At 43.1% G+C, this 18,480-nt stretch overlaps 2 protein-coding genes across 2 annotated transcripts; one reads left to right on the top strand and one right to left on the bottom strand.

Moving 5' to 3' along the window:
- Positions 1–1,457: 1,457 nt before the first annotated feature.
- On the top strand, positions 1,458–2,611 carry LOC144478398 (uncharacterized). Its single transcript, XM_078196241.1, has 2 exons — positions 1,458–1,667; positions 2,387–2,611. Exons 1-2 carry the CDS (start codon positions 1,458–1,460, stop codon positions 2,609–2,611), a joined length of 435 nt encoding a protein of 144 aa, XP_078052367.1.
- A 4,280-nt stretch (positions 2,612–6,891) lies between these two features.
- On the bottom strand, positions 6,892–18,143 carry LOC144476412 (uncharacterized). Its single transcript, XM_078193315.1, has 3 exons — positions 18,036–18,143; positions 8,188–9,464; positions 6,892–7,208 (listed from the first exon to the last, which is right to left on the bottom strand). The coding sequence occupies exons 2-3, from the start codon at positions 9,440–9,442 to the stop codon at positions 7,045–7,047; spliced, it is 1,419 nt and encodes a 472-aa protein (XP_078049441.1). The 5' UTR covers positions 9,443–9,464; positions 18,036–18,143; the 3' UTR covers positions 6,892–7,044.
- Positions 18,144–18,480: the final 337 nt, after the last annotated feature.

Raw genomic sequence — 18,480 nt, 5'->3', positions numbered from 1 at the left:
TCATTAAGAAATCGATGTCTCCTCTAATTATTAGAAGTACACTTTTCATTTCTATAAAATGGCATATCTTGGTCGAGCACTGGAGGGTTCTTTTCGTAGGATATGTAAAATCGCAGGCTCCCGGAGGATCGTTTTATAAATCGCTTTTCGGGGTAAGACTAACGAGCCGTCTTGATGGTTACAGGTCAAAGATGGATCAAGTGGAAAAGGTGCAAGGTGCACCAAACCTCCCGTTACCCGCGGTGGGTAGTTACACAAAGGTGAAACACTCGGGCGAAGTACGGAAAGCGACGCATGCATATTCAGCAGCGAGGCCGACGTAGTCATAGGAATAATAAAAATTCGAGGGTTGAAATTATTTAGATTTATGCCCGCTCTCTTGTCGTCGTGCCGGCGGTGACGAGAAGCGATTCGATTCCAGGGAACAAATTTCATGCATTATTCAGGACCTGCCGCAATGCACCCCAGTCAATGGAACCGATCCTTTGGAAAAAGTCGTTTTTAATCTCTCGCCGCGTTCCAATAATGCGCGTGCACCCGCTCGTTCCGCTTTCACCCCTTTATGAGCGGAAACCGTGTTTTCTGCTTTTAATGCGGAAACGGGTTCGAACGCGAACAATACATCGGGATCTATTGGTGTCTGTGAAGACACCGGTTTAGGAAACTGCGATTTATTTTCTCCACGCGCGTTCGGAAGGGTTGTATTCAGATCATTAATGAGAAGGATCCACGAAATTTCGAAGTCGAAGGAAAAATTTATATTCGTTTATGTATGTCCTATATTAAATTCGAATATTTGCGACTTAGGTCAATGTTACGGTCGATCATCTTTCCTTGTTTTTTAAGTGCCAAGCAAGGACAAATCTTCCTTGTTTATCCTGAGTAAAACAAAGAGAGACAATGTCCGTCGATTAAACGCTCGCGTGTCTGTGGCCTTGAGGACCATTCAGCTCACAGATGACAAGATCATAAACCTAATTGATGACTCTTTTACTTTGAACTCTGAGTATAGTTTAGGACATTAAAATGATCCAAATACGAATTTACACCCGTCGTTGGGCTTTTGCATTAATAATTCTACAACTTTAGATCGTATAAAAGTGGATTCTCACGACTTAAAAATTATAACATGTTTTTACAAATATCTATTCTTATTCTTCATAAGAATTGGAATTCACAAAGTGTATAGTTCAGGCCTCCTGAAAATATCGAACAGCGTAATTAATTTTATTATATCCATATTGGAATGTAATAGAGGCTTGTCGCATTCGTCGTGGCACAGACGGCGATGAAATTATTAATCGTTCCGCAAATCAATCTATAATCTTCTTACAGCAGATAAACGTGTCTCGCAGCAGCTGCAACGAGAAAGGTCTTAAGTCGACGTTTTCGTTGGTGCTTGGCCGTCGTACTCAGTCGAGCACGGTCCTCCATCTGATCCACATTTCCTTGAAACAATGAGGGGAAATCAAGGAGTTCTAGCCATCGTCGCGATCTTCGTGGTTACTGTCAATGGGCGAGTTTATTACTTACAGAATCCGGAAGCAGACCGATACGCTGGCTTAACTTATCCCATTCCGAATGAACAATCTTCCCGCGATCTAGATCTGAGCTTTACCGCCGGTGATCCGATCGAAATCGATGACAGTGTCCAACCTACTAAAAAGGTGAGCTACAATCTCTTGTTCGTTAATTATTTTAAAACTGACATCAGTGAGTGCAACAATCAATCAAATATTGCGCTTAACTCTATTTATTCTACATAAATCTTGCGCTGAAAAGGAAGAATTTACGATTGTTATACAGAAGTTTTAACAAGATATGAAAATCTAATCGACAAATTATTTTCAAGGAAAAGATGATGAATAATTAGTTGCAACGCAGAGAATCTGAATTCTAAAATTGCAAAAATAGATGATCGCGTTCTAGATGGTTACAAATCATTTTTACGTGCGCATATATTACCGTTAACAAATATCGCCGCTCTTTTGCCGAGCACGGAAGAGATATTAATTTCAGCGCAAATCGAAGCATGATGAAATAATATTTACAAAAGTAATACCGTCGCATCTGCAAATTGAATATTGTAAACGGTCTAATATTTTTCGACGGGGCCGTGCACGCGCGTGTGTTCGAGCTAAAAAATAAATGTACGAACCGCTGTAACTTTATCGAGCTAAACATCGTCCCGGATTGAAAATAGTTTGTCTTTCGATGGTCACGAACGGATCCGACGTCAACGATGATAGCCGTTTAATTAAACGAGCACGAAGAGTGGCGCTGTTAATCCGGTTAATGGCGAAACGTCCGGCGAATAAATATTAGCCGCAGGCTCGATGTTAATTGCAACGCGGTACCATGATTGTAGCGTTAATGTTCAAATTAGGTGTACACGCTGGTCGCGCCGACAAAGCCGCTCATCGAGGTGAACAAAGAGGAGTTACCGAGCGCTCGATACAAATTGGTTGAGGCACCTATTAAGAGATTTGCTGGTTTGGACGACGTCATCGTTCTCCCAGAACAGAGCCGCAAAACGGTGAAAATCGATGGGAACAACAAGGGAGAAGTGATCTTGGAACTCCGTGTTATCGCTAATCACGACAGCGCTTGACCAACCTCTCTGAAAGGGTGATAACTAGCGACGGAATCAGGCGTGCCGAGGGGTAACAAATCTAACCAGGTAGTAAACCGAGTCGGGCCGTAAACGGAAGTAGTTTTTCGGGGTCGAAAACGTCGCCGAGATTTTAAAAACTTTCCTGTGATTTAAATCTATCTTAAATTCATAATCCGGTATATCTATATCGCAAATGTAATCAATGGCAAACAGGCATAGTTCCAGTAAAAAATCGATCGCTATTGTATTATATTCTTTTCATATAGTATATGTTTACTGTAAAAGATTTAAATATTCAAATCTCGATCCGTGTAAAACAAACGCGAAGCTGATTGCATGTACATGATATGTAAAAATGCGAAGCTGGATTTGTGAATCAAAATCATTTCTATTTCCTTCGGTTTTATTCCAATACAAACATGTATCTATTTTGAATACTCTTTGTTGTACTTTACACTGTGTTTCACTGGAATTTCGATAGCCGTTTTTTAATCATCGATGTTTTTCTTTTGTTCTAGTACCTACCATAAGCGAATTCATGCCAATTAATCAATAGTTCACGTTTTCTTCTTTCAGAGGTACAGAATGGTCGGAATCGTGGGCATCGTGAGACGACTTCCTTTAAAAGCGATTACGTTTAAGAATATGCAGTGCCACTGACCTCCACTATTTTTTCATTTCAAAAAATTATAAAACGTCGTTAAGATACACGGAAATAAACCTTGTCAATTTGATTGCGAAAGGTATCGATGGTTTCTTTGCAAAAAATTCCCCAACGAAGTTAAAAAGAAGAGATATTCGGTACACGCGTGTACAGTTGCTTCGCGCTAGAACAGCCCGTTAATAAAAAAGATGAGGCGCAGCAGAAAAACGACGGATTGACAGTCACTAATGCAGGTGAATTTTATCGGAGTCGCCAGATCCCTGGATGCCGGAACAATCGTACGACTCGAGACTGTCAGCGCGGCGGCGTCTACCCTCGCGGAACGATGTCATTGATACCAGACGGATCCCCGCTTGAAGCGTGCTTCATCGATCTAACTGCGCGCAAACACGAACTTTTCGATTCCGACGTCCTCAAACCACCGGCCGTGTGATCGATATCCCTCGTCAGATTTACCATCGTCCCTAAAAGCCGCGTATCTCTTGTCATTCCACGCCGTACGCGTATTCGAGAACTTCCCCCCTAATAATTGTGCGCCGCCGCGGCGCGCGCTACCGTCGAACAGAGGCTACGTTATCCCGATCGACGGGCGAACCCGTCACGGAAGTTTATTAATGTCAAATAACGTCGGCGGGCCGCGACGGGAAAGCGTGACCGTTATCCGCGGCTGAATGTGACGGCTCCTTTCGCGTGTGCATCGCGCTCCTTCGAGGGCGCCCTCGATTATAACGAGCCTGACGCATTCAGAAAGGTGAGGAGACCGCCCCTCGCCGTTCTGTTCTCTGTTTTTCACCCTCTTCAGTATCACGCGCGCGCGCGCTCGCCCGCCCTTCGCTCCCCTATCACGAATGCATATTTCGAGGCCGTGCGCGGGGAGCACGAAAATATTTGTTGTTGAACCCGTGCCACCGAATCACCGGATTTTGTGGGGACACTTTCTTGCCAACCCTCTCCATCTTCAGCTTTGCTCTTTGCTTCTCGCCTACCGAGAGTTCTCGTCGATTTCATGGCAGTCGAGGCTTTCAAATTCTTACGTAACAATCGGACGTATTTCAATAGCCGCCTCTTTCGGATCAACCTCGATATAGTTATTGGATGCTTGAACTATAAGTAGTTAATGGGTTTGGGCTGGCTACTAGAAAATCAGAATTTAAGTGCAACGTTTGTCCTTAACCCCTCGCACTGTAATATCGAGTCAGACTCGTGATAGAAAATCCACTGAATATTCTACTAAGTATGATTATTATTAATTTCTTCTACATCGAAATAAAAGTAAATTCTTCTGTCATCAAAGTTCAGAAACAAACGTACATAAGAATGATAAAAGAAACAAAAATCGTCTGTCCCTATTACGGAAAATATTAAGGATAAAAAAATGCCAATCGACGCAGCGTGAAAAGAATCATAGTGAAACGGGTTAATATATAATAATGTCCTTAATGTCGTTTTTGTATAAATCCTTTGTACTCGGGCGATAACTCTGAGGCACTACTAAAATTGTTTAATTACTTTCCAAGATGATTTTTATATTAATATAGTTTCGATTTAAAAATTTATTAACGGTGTAACTGTTACATGAGTAACAGGACTCAATTTTATATGCATAAAATGCACTTTGTCATTTGAAATGGATGTACTAGAAGTGAGAACAATTATTTTAGATGTACAGTTAAAATGGCTCCAAGTGCAAAGGGTTAAACAGAGCTGTTTGGACTACTTCGTTTTAATCGAAAAAAAGTTGAAAAGGGTTGCAATCTGAACGAAAATAATAGCGCTACACTTGGAGAAATTCGGAGACATCATCGACGAAAATGATGCCTCGCGATGTAATTATATCAAATTGTTGAAGATGTTTAATACTGATAATTGGTAACCGTTCCTTTATTTTGTATTGCTACGGTCAGTCGATGAATCAGATTTCGTAGGCTCTTACAGATCTACTTAGCCACATCAAATAGTAATTTTCGTCATTAATGCTATTATATTACTTGTCATTTTCGAACGTTCGTCGTAATAAATTTGCCCCATATATTTTCTAGAAGATGCATTTTGAAAACATGCTAATGTAATTGGAATATGTTTTCAGTTTCAAAATATTTATTCATTTTCTAACATTATAGAGTAACGAGCACGTAAGTGCCTCTAATCTGCCCAATCATCTGTACGAAAAATTGAAATTGAAAATTCGTCCGAATGAAAATTAAAATTATCCATGTTAATTGTTTCATTATAGGTACGTAATTATTAAAATTTCATTAACCCATTTTTTAGACTCGATCAAAAGAGCAAAATGTTTGTAATAATTTCTTGTATAAATTTGTTACTGTTATGTTCACCTGTTCGCTTCGCGATTACATACACATGCGTATTAATTATTATGAGAGAGGAGTATGAAACCAATTCACGTGTTTGAGTTGCATTATTTTTATTACGTTTAATATACACGTCGAATACTTTCTATTAGTACATATAGATACAATAGAACGTTACTATATTTACAGAGTATATCACATATAGTCGAATTTGGGGGCGGAGCTTCGTTGCTCCCAAGGACCACTAAGATTCTCCGTCTCTTCGCTAAAAGGTGACTCTTCGAATCGAGAATCGAATGCAACGATTAAGAAAAGTCTTGCGGAAGAACAGTAGCAAGTTAGAACGGAATCAAACGGGGTCGGTATCTCAAAAGTGCGATTCTTGAACGGTGATATCAAAAAGGTTGCGTGTCACGTGCTATTATAAGTGTTTTTTATTACCCCAAACGCTTGGTTTGGTAGATCGGAGCAATTTGGTGTAGAATCACAGACAGAGTCTCATAGACGAACTCTCCGTCGAAAAATACTTCACCGACACTAACTGCGATCGTCATTTATACTTAACGAAACGGGTGCAAAATGTTTCGCTGTAAATTATAAAGATGAAATTCTGCAGATTGTACGCATTTATACATGTCATGACCTGACATAACCTGACAATAATAAGATATATTAGGTTGGAAACTATGAAACGGGCGTCGCAGCCGAATACAGACTAAACACAAACGCCTGTTTCATAGTTTCCAATTTAATATATTATTTCAGAAGGAAGGCATTCCTTATGTAGCTAATATTCTTAACAAATAAATCGGACAATTTTTCTGTTGCATAAAACTTTGTAATAAACTCTTGTCTTCTAAAGGAATGAAGAAAACCGATGAAAAAGAAGAAAATGAACGCTTCGTATCCACGTCATCGAGACGGTAAATCTTACCGCATTCTATCAAGAATTAATTAATAATGTCCTCGGAAATATCATACAGAATAAAGGTTCATTTCACCGTATCTTGGCGACATTTCGATTTCGCGATTGTCCGCAGCGTCGTTCGGAGCTCAGCGCGGATGAAGTATCGTTGACGGAGACTGTCGATAAAATATTTTCTACTAACTTCGATGTGATCCGATTGAAGGAGTCGTGGCGTTTAATACGTGAAACGTAGCACCGATAACAGTTTCGATTTAAAGGTACGCGGAACGGAAGGAAGAGGAAGAAGGAAGAACGAACCTTCGATTAGAGCAAAGATTGCTTTTGCTTCGCTATAATCACTTGTCGGCGCCGTATATCGTAAAGGGTTAGAGAGAGAGAGAGGGATTGGTAGATCGGATCGTACCGACGATCGTTCGATAAAGTTCAGAGCATCCTATATTACTGTGAACGACGATGGCCGAGTGAAGTCAGAGCTACATCTATTTATACAGACGGGAGTGGATGTGAGTCGTTCGATTTTCACGAGTTATTCAGTTACTTGCGAAGTCTGCTCGTTCGATGGATCCGCCTTTGGCTCTTTTACGTAGTCGACGACTAGCTCGAGGCCGATCAGGGCTCGCAGATCCTTCCTCCCTTCTTCTTGGCTCGAAGTCGAGGTGCCAGGCGTTTCCGGTTTCGGGAATCTATCGTCTGATGAATTTCAAACCGATTAATCACACCGATCCTCTGACGTACAGCGCGTTTATCAGAACCTTTTACACGAGACACTCGAACTATGAATGCTACTACGAAAATGTCAATCTTCTGAGTCGATTGCGAGTAAAGGAAATTAAATAAATATTTAATATAATATTCTTGAATGCTTCTAATTGTGCTCATAATTCTGCGTTTTAACCATTTTCTCACACGATCGAAAAAGGCAAAAGAAAAGATGAAACAAGATGATCGTTTATGTTACAAGAAAGTTCATTGAAATATTTCTGCGTATTGGCAGCTCGTCGACGGCAAGGAGAAGAATTTCACTTGGCAAAAGTAATATAAAAATACATATAAACGATATAAGTAAATGCACAATGATTCGCGATACGATAGTATTTCTCTCAAGTATGAATCAAATCAATAATTGAATGTCTCGTGTAAAAACCCTGAGGAATAAATTCCCTAATCTCTCAAAGCTGTCCCTCTGATATTATTTTCTAATTTGTTTCAGATTAACAGTAAACCTACCGAACACTAAAGGCGTATGCAGCTTTTTGAGAACGAGAAGATTTAGAAACTCTTGTCCAGTCGTTTCCAACGGAAGCACATTTATAATCTCGATCGTTATAAGGGAAAAAAAGTCGGCCATTCAACCGTGATAGGTTCAACGTTAAAACATGGTCAGACAGAAAGAATGTTCCTCGTATTTCGATGCATCTACACGGCTTGTCGAATTCAACGTATTCAATCTAATGCCCCACGTACGATACACGGCCGCGCATTCTCATCGTCCCGAATAGTTTCTCAATGAAATGCTAACGTGCGTTCTCGTTTTTACATCGTACCAGCTACTCTTCGAAACCAGCGTATCACAAGCACCAAACGTATCACAACACCCACCAAGATCAGCGGAAAGCATGCAGGATAGTTAAAGGGGGTGATCAGCACCGAACAAAGCCCCGACACTCACTGTTATCAATATCCTTCGGACTGTCCTCGCTCTCTTCCGTGGACGTCTCGCTCCTGGACACTTTCTGGGCTTGGCCGATGTTCCTGTACGTTCTGGTCAGGTGTCTCAGGATGTAATTGGTGCCGTGCGAGTTCTCCTCGCTGCTCCTGGACGTGCTCGCCTCGTCCCTGGTCAGATTCAGCGGCCTGTTGCTGCTGTACTCCTTCGACTGCGGCACGCTGAACGCCGAACAGTGTTTCCCTTTGAACGGTAGCTGCCTCTCGCTCAGCTTCCGGTCCCAGATGTGACCGGACACGCGGAGATCGATGAAAAAATGCAGGGGATCTATGCCCGGGTAGGACTGAGGCATGGGGTACGGCGGATACCAGAGGGGGTTGGGGAGAAACTCGGGGTTCGTCACGTTCCCGGGAAGGCCGAATCCCTTGACACCTTGGAGCATGTCGCAGCCCCTTCCGGGCAGCCCCGGCAGGAAGTTCCTCGAGAAATCGAGCTTCTTCTGATCCGGCAGCAGAGGAAGCTCCTGATTACTGATCGTGCTCTTCGTGCGCTCGTCGTACGGACTCCGACTGTCGTAATTGCAATTCTTACGGTCCACCGAGTGCGTCTCTTCCGGCTTCACCTTCTGCAGCTCGGCGGGGAATATGTTCTCCGGCGGCTGGGCCTGCTCGAAGTGGCGCGGCCGCTCGTCGAAATAGTTCTTGCTCTGTTTGCCGAAGTCCGATCTGTTCTCGTCGACCGGCTTCAATATGTCGCCGCCGAAGCTCGGCTTCTGCTCGTACGCCGCCATCTTGATTTCCGGATCGTACGCCTCGGTCGGCTTGCTTCTGTTCTCCAGCCGCGTTTCCGGTTGCTGCGACTGCTGCGCGTGAAAGTACTTCTCCTGCTGCTGTTGCTGCTGCTGTTGTTGTTGCTGCTGCTGCTGCTGTTGCTGTTGCTGCTGTTGGTGATGGTGGTGGTGGTGATGATGATGATGGTGTTGCCTCTCTTTCGTGGTCAGTTCCAAAGGGCGATCACGAGCTTCCCGCCAAGATCGCTTCCGACGTCTCGGCGCGCTGCTCGTCGTGCCTGCCGACGTCGCTTCCGCTTTCGCTTGCACGAACGAGCGCAACATCTCGCTGAAGAAGAAGCTGTGAGGTGTCAGCGGCACGTTGTACAAGTAGGGAGGCGTCGCTGCCAACAGACGCGAGACCAGATCGCCGCCGGACAGGGACGACGGGGTCTTCATGGTCGACGGATCGCCCGTGGTGGTCGTCATCGTGGAGATTTCTGGTTGTTCGCTGAGGAGAACGGAAAGTTTCCATTAAACAGAATATTGAAATATTTTTGCGTCTTCGCATTGAACTTAGTAAGGCGTTCTTTGAAAATGGACAGATTTCTTTTTGTACTCGATCGTCTTAATTTTGTTTCTTAAAATCCGCTGAACGTATTTCTTCGTCTTAAATGCGACTAGACAAAATAAAGATACTAGAAAGATTGCGTGAATTTTATCGGTTGACATCGTCGCAGAAATGGTCCGTGTGATTGTTCAAGTTTATATAACTATAAACGGGCCATTTATTTCGAAAGTGGTCTAAGTCTATGTTCAAAAACATCGAGCTAGTTATTATAATATTTACAATTCTACATCGTATATAATTTTATTTCAACAAGGCCTCTAAGTCGGAACAACCCTTAGAAACACAGAAACATTGTACTGCATATTATCAGTTAAGCAATATTTCTAAATTTATTCAAATGTAAAATCCTTGAATATTTAGATTTTAACTATTGATATTTAAATATCTGGAATACAGCTTGAACGGAAAGTATATGGCAAATGTTAAATTCGTTGTTAGAGTGTCAAGCGATGTCGTCACGCAGCGTCACAAGGAACGTACAATAAATACAAAATGGAGGACGTTCTAGACCAGCAAGACTATTCGCGCGATGGTGAAACGGACGAGACCAGCAGCTGGTCCGCCGCGGTAAATAATTTTGCTAGTGACCCGTCTCTCCCTCGGATAATCTAGCACGCAAAACATCGAGCCAGGTATGTACAAATCGTCGGAGTGGAAGCGAGCTACTATTGTCCTCTGAAATTAATTGAATATCCGCCGCGCTGTTAAGTCTAAGACGGAGGAAGCAGGCACCGCCTATGGCGAGGGTTGGGTAACACCAGCCTTGCATCACGTCATCCATTAAGGATTACTAATTTCTGTCAAGTGCACGTTCGGTTTCGCTCGGATGTCTTGCGAGGAATCCTCGAGGAATCCCCGTGAAATCGTTAATGAGAATCTACGGCCGTAGGTATTTCAATTAAACTTTGCGCCGCGGTTGTATGAACAATCGCAGCGAGGACAAATAGTAATTAGAGGGAACGTTCCCGAGATCCGACAGCGTCCCGTGATTAATGAACTTATAATATCTTCGAATCGTCGCGGATTCCATCATCCGGCGCTACCGCCGATACAAACCAGCGCGAAAATTGGCTGATTTTGGAAACGTGAGCGCGGGACGAGCATAATCATCCCTAACGAAGCATTCGATTTATCAATAACACCGTGGACCCGGTAAGGAATTCAACATTCTACTCTAGACTCCAATTTGTAAAATATAAGAAAAATGTTGAAAACAGTTCTCCACAATTTAACGCATTATTATTCTGAATTAGGTACTTGATAATTCATTGTTCGACCTTTGTCGAGTATCTTTAGCGCGAACAAAATTTTCCGCGGAAAGGAAATTTCGCTGGTTGCTGGAGATGTTTGTATCTCCATTGTCCTGATTTCTTTCGGAGAAGTCGTGGACAGGTATTGGGGACGGTCTGGAAAGTTGCGATAGACGAGGGAGGGGGCATGTTAATACGTGTAATGAAACTTCCGTGGAAGTTTTTACCCGCGGAACCGAATTCGACGGAGTCTCGAAAAGATTTCCTCGCGATAGAAAGACTAAAGAGAGTAACAGGGCGTGGAAATCAGAATGGTGGTCTGTATCCGTGTCCGCGGACCGAGGAGGGATTGGGTATTGTTTCGGTCCATTGTTTCCCAAACAAACGGCGTCCACGTTGTTTCGTCAGGAGATATTATGTTCAGCCAGACAGGCAGGACGAACAGGAAATGGACTGCTGTCAGTTTTACTCTTCGTGATAAATACGAGCTCGTCGTCCGTGCTCGAGCCGCGTCCTGCTCATAATTCTGACCGCCTCTGTCGCGTCGCCGACATCGACCACTGAAAATCCCCTTGCTTCTTTCACGCTTGACCATACAATCTACTTCGCCAACCGAGCGAATCTTATTTATAGCTCAGTCGAAGGTTAGAATATGCTAGACGACGCTATCGAAATTAGTCCACGTAGTAATTTCTTTCAACTGTCGATCGTTCGAGCATGTATTTTTATTATTTTAGCTTGTTTCATTTTATTTCTTAATTTATTCGTTAATACGTTTATTTTTAATATAATTTGTTTGAATAGTTTCCATTTCGTCTGACCTTAAAACACCAGACTTCTTTGTATATTACTGATAAATAATGAATTGACACCGCAACGATACTGTGACGTTTTAATCTGCTCGCGCCTTATATATTCATGAATATTTTGTCTGACGTAATAAGTTTTGAACAAACAAACGAATTTAGGAATAACCAAAAAAATGATTGAGAACAGAGAATTACTCTGACCGTGGAAAAGAGCAGAAGTATCGAAAGATTATAGTGTATTTAATATTAAATAATAAATAGTTTACTTATTATAAGAAATATAAGCATAGTACTAATTACATATAATATAACATTCTATCGTTAGTATGTTTGTTACATTAAATTCCAAGGTTATATCAAGCTCTGTATAACAGAATTGATAAGAAAACCGTAGAAAATTGTTCTAGAAGAAGCCGGCACGAATTAGTTATTAAATTGCGCAATTGATTCCGGCGTGTACACCAAGTTATTCAGTGAACAATGCGCAATGCATTCGCGGAGATCTTAATATTTTCGAACGTTGGCGTGAATCAACGGTGAGAGGAGCGCGCCACGACACCGTCACATATTCGATGGACTTTTTAATCGTCGTCGTAACGAGAAAAGAATATAAAAGGCCAGGAGAGGCAGCAGATACGCGGACCTCTTTCTGAGGAATCCCAAGGGACGCGGAACGACTTTTTTTTCTCTCCCCCGTGATGGCTCTGTCGCGAGACAATAGCAAGCGCGCTTCCACTGCTTACACCGCGGACTCTTTCCCCAAACAGGAAATTTTAAAGCCCAACGCTTCATAAAATTCAGGCGATGCACCGTTTTAATCCGAGCACGGCCGCGCCGGTGTCCCGGGCGAAGATCCCGGTGTTTCTAGAAAATTGATCGCCGTATTGCTGATGGTGGTGTATTCTACCCGCGTTTCTTCGCCGTTCTCTTGCACGGCTCTCGCTGAAAAAATACGCGATAAGAAAGGGACGAGGGAAACCGAAGGATCTACATTCGGACGGGCGTCGTGCTCGCGGAAACATCTTCTCTCCGGCTCCCTCATATTTAAATCGCATTACCCCCGCGTAAAATAATTCAGCGTCGCGCGGCGGTCGAGAGTACGTCAATTATGCAAAAACTGGGAATTTCCATTGCGTCACGTCGGCTCCTTTATTCTATTACCGGGAAGATAAAGGAGCCCTCCCCTCTCCACCCCGCGAAAAAGTACGCCGCGCGTTTCGCTTCGGATTCACCCGCGACGAAACAATTTATTCCCCCGGCGGAGCACCCTCCTAAAAGTCAACGGTAACACATTTTCACCAACCGCCCGCGTAATATTCAATTGAAGTGTCTTTTTAAAATTGTAATAAATACTCCCGGCTCCTCCTTATATCGCCTCCGCCTCCCCCCCTCCCCCCATTTAGCGTCACGTTCCAACCCCTCGATGGTTGAGGCATTCCTTTTCGGCGATGCCAAGGCTGCTGGGAAGTTTTGCGTAGATTCACTCTTATTTTGTTTTGCAACCAGTAAGAATTAATGGAGTTTTCACTGCGAGAACGTTTACCGAATATCTTACCATTTTTATTTGTTGAATATTAAAAATTTTTAAATGCACACGTCGACATTTATTACAATGTTCTTTGAAGAGTATTTTATCAAATTATTTTTCATCCGAGTCGTTACTAGAAGTTAAAGTTTTTTAAATGGATCTAGCAAGTTAAAAATAATTTAATAGTATTGCTGAAGTCTGTTAATCTCTCTATTTTTTTGTATTACTTCTTGTTGTTATAAATCTGTGTTATAATTGCTAAAAATGTGTTATACATTGTTGTTACCGAAGAATAAAATTCATATTCTAGTCGTTACTTATTAAAGGTTACATTACATTTTCTTTATATTTTTCTAATTAGAAACGAAGCATTAGAGTATCCCAGATATTCGATCAGAAATGTCAGAACGATCAAATATGTGTTTTCGTTTCGATTGTACGATATTTGTCTCGATTTGTTGATTTAAAATTTTTCACATTACAATCCAGCCCAGTAAATGCGATAAAACGAATGATGTTTATTTTTACGAAAAAAAAATCAATGGCAATTACGTGAAGGGTAGAATAAATATACGCAAAACTGCCAAATGAATCGCGAAGCTGTGAATTTTATACAACAATGGCGGACACAGGGTTCGTCCGAGCATACATTAAAAAGTTCAAATGTGTGCTTTATTCCGTTTCGGATGAATTATTTTGATCAAAATATAGCAAATTCTCGCTAACCATTTATTGGGCAATAATATGCAGTAAATAATGTTCTCGCACAGTGCTGGAATTGTTCGATTTATTACTAACACCACAAAATTGAGATAATTTAGGTACACTAAATTCTAATAAATTTATTAAAAAATATCATTTCTAAATTTAATAAAAAAAAAAATAACACAAGTCGTGTAATTTATTCGTCAACGAGTTTACAAGTTAAATAACCTATCATCGATGATAAAAAGAATTTCATCGAACGAGAAAACTAGAAAATAAATGTTGAAATTCTATTAATCTGTTTCGATCACGACTTCCGATACATTTCATTTAAAATGCACGCGGGGATGGGAGACAACTCCGGGGAGCCGGGTAAGCAAGCAAATAGCGTGCTTAAAAAGGGGGGGGGGGGGGGAGGGGTGAGATCTGCTGGCCCATAAAAACAGACAAAAATTATGAGGTCCGCGAGAGAGACGCTAACAGTCGCCGAAGTCTCCGAGCAAAGTTCTGCGGAGTGTCCTGGGTGGGGTGGGTCTTCTCGAAAAAGGGGACGAAAGGTGCGGATAAAATAGAAAGAGGAAGTCTGGAACACGGGAAGGGAACAGAGGACAAAACGGGGAGAAAGAGACGAAGAGACGGCGTGGGTGGGGGGGTTTGGGCAGAAACGAGAGGAGCAGCAATGCAAATATTCGCGGCGACAGAGATTGAAACAATCCGCCAATTAGAATCGTCGACGTGAACGGGATTATGCAGATTCGCGGTGGGTGCGCGGACGGACCAGGAACGGACTGGCAGCTGCCGCACCGCTCGCTTAATTCAATCCACCGAGTTGTCTTATGAATCGTAAACCGGTCCTACCCCGCCCCCCGTGAAACTGAAACTGCGTCAGAGACGGCGACGTTCCTCCTCGACGGGGCGATTGATCTGCGATGCGACGGTTCACGCCGATGATCTACCCTTGCGGCTCTTTCGCTGTACTCTTTCGCGCGGCGATACATCTGTTGCGATTTTTGCAGGATGAGCAACGGCGTTGCGTTTGCCTTTTACGTAAAGTAAAATTCATTATTAATAATTTAATAATTTTATTAATTTAATAATTCATTATTGTATTAATCATATTATTAAAGAAGGAATAAGTATTGTACTCGGCTCCTACCGTGTCCGTCAATTGATCCAGGTAATTTTTATTTTGCATAAAGAGAAAATATAGAGATACGATAATGACACGTACATTCTACATATATTACTGTCATCCAAAAGTTCAAATAATACACGAGGAAAACCCTTTTCATATCCTGACGTTACTTATCGATATAACGCATGATATTATCAAAATCCGAGCAAATAATATTTCAAGTTTATTAATTTTTAATGAGAAATGCTCGGCTCTAAAAATATGGATAACGTGAAAATTGTATCAGTTGCCATGTTCAGGTTTTCGGAACTCCCGATTTATTATATCCTTACATTAATTACGTTAGCCAGATATTGATAACTAAATGATAAGTAGTCAATTAGAAGAAGCAGAAGGAGACGATTAAAATCAGTATCATGTAGGGTTTGAAATGTCGGTCCAGCACCACAGTTCCCTTCCGCCCGTAACGGCCCTCGTATCCAAGTTCCCTAATTTACGATTCGCCCGCGGAAGAAGCGAAGTCAGCGGCAAAGTCGATAAACAGTCGATATAAGAAGAAGCCGGAGATTCCGTCCATAGTGAAAAGCGAATTAATTCACGATATCCCCCGGTGTATATTCAGCCGGGCCCGACTTTACGCGGCGAAGCATACGTCCTCATTTTCCCTTCAAGTAACGGCGATCCCTTTACTGTCCACATAAACATTTTTATTGCGGGGGAGACTTCTGCCGAAGCAAAACGATCTCGTTTTACATAGAGAGAAGAAGAAAAAAAAAATGTCAGTCGCAGCAGAACCCGGTTTTTTTTACGGTTGAACTCTCCGCGTAATTCGAACGGTCCTCTTCCGCGGCCGTAAAAGAGTGCAGCGAACGAAAAATGCGAAACAAGCGGGGGCGGCGGCGGGGGGCGGGGGGGGGGGGGGGGGCTGCGTGGCGACACACCGGGCCTTCCGTTGGTACTTAAAGGAACGTGTGGTAACATTATACGATAGTTTGCGGTGGATGGGTGGCGAGTGATTTTAATGCCTTCGCGGGGCGCAGAAATTGCAACGCCCTCGATAGACGCCGGGAACTTTGCGCGGAAGAAGAATTCACGGACCGTCTAAGATCCGCCATGTTGGGAACGGCGGCTTTCGGTGCAAGCCCGCATTTATGGCCACTGCAATTCTTTTTTTTCTTGCCGAACGCGTTTCGTTAACTCGTGATCGCGAGAAATGGATTTTCGAATTTGTTTCCGCGGTAGCGCCTTTCCCGGAACATCGTTACGGAAACAAATTGTAAATTATCGGCGATATTAAACGGGCGGTTAGTGAACGGGATGGAAATAAAATAGTGATAATAATTTGCGTGCGAATATTGTAATCGATTCACGCGGATGGGTCACGTAAATGGGGTTTGATGAATTAATATAGACTGCTTTAAATTATACGAAAATAATTATGGATATATTTAACCTCGTGTATACGCGAGGCCGATGTGTGGCACAATCGATGCATCAAAACTTACTCTACTCAGTGATTTTCACTAATTACGTTGTTAATAATTAGCTACGAAATAATTACGCGACTAGGCACCGTGAAGCGCACAGACATTTATGTATGCATTATTCCTGTATAGATTTGTAAATATTACAGCGTCCCCTGTACTCGATCAATTTCTGCTTCATTAATTTCAAGCGAATGCACGAACGAAAAATTATTTTGTATTATTGCTGTCAGTGCGGTAGTTTTAGGCCGCGAATAAAAAATATCTTAGGAGCGTTAATTATTACCAAATCCCGAACCGTACGTGACCCACATCGTATTTCGTAAATAATAACTTCAATGAACGGCATTGTCGATCCGACTGTCATTTTAACTCTGTTTGAATTTCATTATTCGGAACTCCACTGTTTGATATTTTTAACTAAAATAATATGGCATCGAAGCTCCGCCGAGTCGCCGCGGAACTTATGGAATGAATTCTGGTAATCCGTTTCCAGAAAAATTCCGTAACGTTCGTTTATTTAAACAGAAATGGTTCCGCTTTATTATTTCAATGAAACCGAAACGGAACGGACGCAGTAATCAGTATTGTCGCGTGGGGAAAACACGCGGCACAAAGGAGGACGGTGCAGGACCAATCTAGGATTGCATGATGAATTATTATCGGACACGCGATACTCGCCACATACTCGCGTTCCCCGCTAATTTTGAATTTGTCCCCTCTCTCTCTCTCTCTCTCTCTCTCTCTCTCTCTCTCTCTCCGACTGTATTCTTTCTGTTTACTCTGCCACTGAACTTTGATGTAGTTTTGCTGTAATTACTACAAGCCCGGATCACAGTCGTTCGTTTACACATTTTCATATGCAAACGCGCCCGTACCAATATTAAATTAATATGTTGCGTCAAAATGTCCACGAGCCCCGGATTTATTCGATCAGTCAAGTGGATTTGTTAATTCGCGACGCGGGAACATAAATTCTCTAGAAATACCGTGCCCGAGCGCGCGTTGCTCGAGAGAAATATTTCAAGAGCAGCTTTTTACGACTTTCTCACTGTTTCGTCACTGCGAAGCCTGAATTCGCGACAGTTCGCCCGATTAAAACTGTCAATCGAATTATGCGGTCCCAGCGAACCGAGAACCTGAAAACACGCGTCCGAACATCACCGTCGTCCTCTTGTTTCTTCCAACCCCCAGGCCCTAGCTCCAGCTACAAAACAATGCGGATCCACGTGTTCACGGTAGCCGGAGCAAAGTCCTCCGGAAGTGGCCACAACAAACGTTAACTAGCAAACGAACCTACGAACAACGATCCCGATCGACACTACCAATCTTGACCACCAATTTTTCCACACGATATAAACGCTATCGAAACCGATCGACCCCGCACATCCCTCGAACAATTACCAAGAGCAGCGACGACGACGACGACGACGTCGACTGCCCGAAGAAGAACAATGACAAGTGACAGCCACGATCACCGTCAACAAAACTCGATCACAACTCGGCCGAGGATAATAAATCGGGCTCTGTTGTTACTCACCTGTACACGCGGCGACAGGTAGTCACGATCCGTTGGGTCCTGGTGTAGGGCGCGATCGAGATGCAGCGATCTACGGATCCTGGATCCGTGGGCAACGCGAGCGTCGCGTGCTGCTCGTGCCAGCAAATGAGATAATAATCGGAGGACTCAGTCACTCGTCGTCGGGCACAGTGGTAGGCACAGCGGTGGCAGGGTGGTTGTTCGGCGGCGGTGCTGAAAGTGGGGGTTGTATTCCATCCCTGGCGACCGTCGGCGACGAGAGTGCGAGTGCACGGCGAACGGAGACGGAAAGCGTGCCAGAGACAGGGCGGCGGAGGCTGCGGGAGCGAGACCGCGATAGAGGGACGAGCGACGGGGGTAGGTAGGAGGAGGGCTGGAGGCAGAGGGTGGTGGTTTTTGAGATGATCCGGCCAATCTGCGCATCATTTCCCCGATGCACCCCGCG

The sequence above is a fragment of the Augochlora pura genome, chromosome 2 (genome assembly GCF_028453695.1).
Source record: "Augochlora pura isolate Apur16 chromosome 2, APUR_v2.2.1, whole genome shotgun sequence".
NCBI classification, from domain to species: Eukaryota; Metazoa; Arthropoda; class Insecta; order Hymenoptera; family Halictidae; genus Augochlora; species Augochlora pura.
This window is presented reverse-complemented; position numbering and strand designations above follow the sequence as displayed.

Bases quoted from the DNA above. Each gene is read 5' to 3' on its own strand.
- LOC144476412 (XM_078193315.1), bottom strand. From the start codon at position 9,442: ATGACGACCACCACGGGCGATCCGTCGACCATGAAGACCCCGTCGTCC. The intron at 7,209-8,187 runs GTGAGTGTCGGG...GAAATTCATCAG, and splicing joins TCCGAAGGATATTGATAACA to ACGATAGATTCCCGAAACCG.
- LOC144478398 (XM_078196241.1), top strand. From the start codon at position 1,458: ATGAGGGGAAATCAAGGAGTTCTAGCCATCGTCGCGATCTTCGTGGTT. The intron at 1,668-2,386 runs GTGAGCTACAAT...TGTTCAAATTAG, and splicing joins GTGTCCAACCTACTAAAAAG to GTGTACACGCTGGTCGCGCC.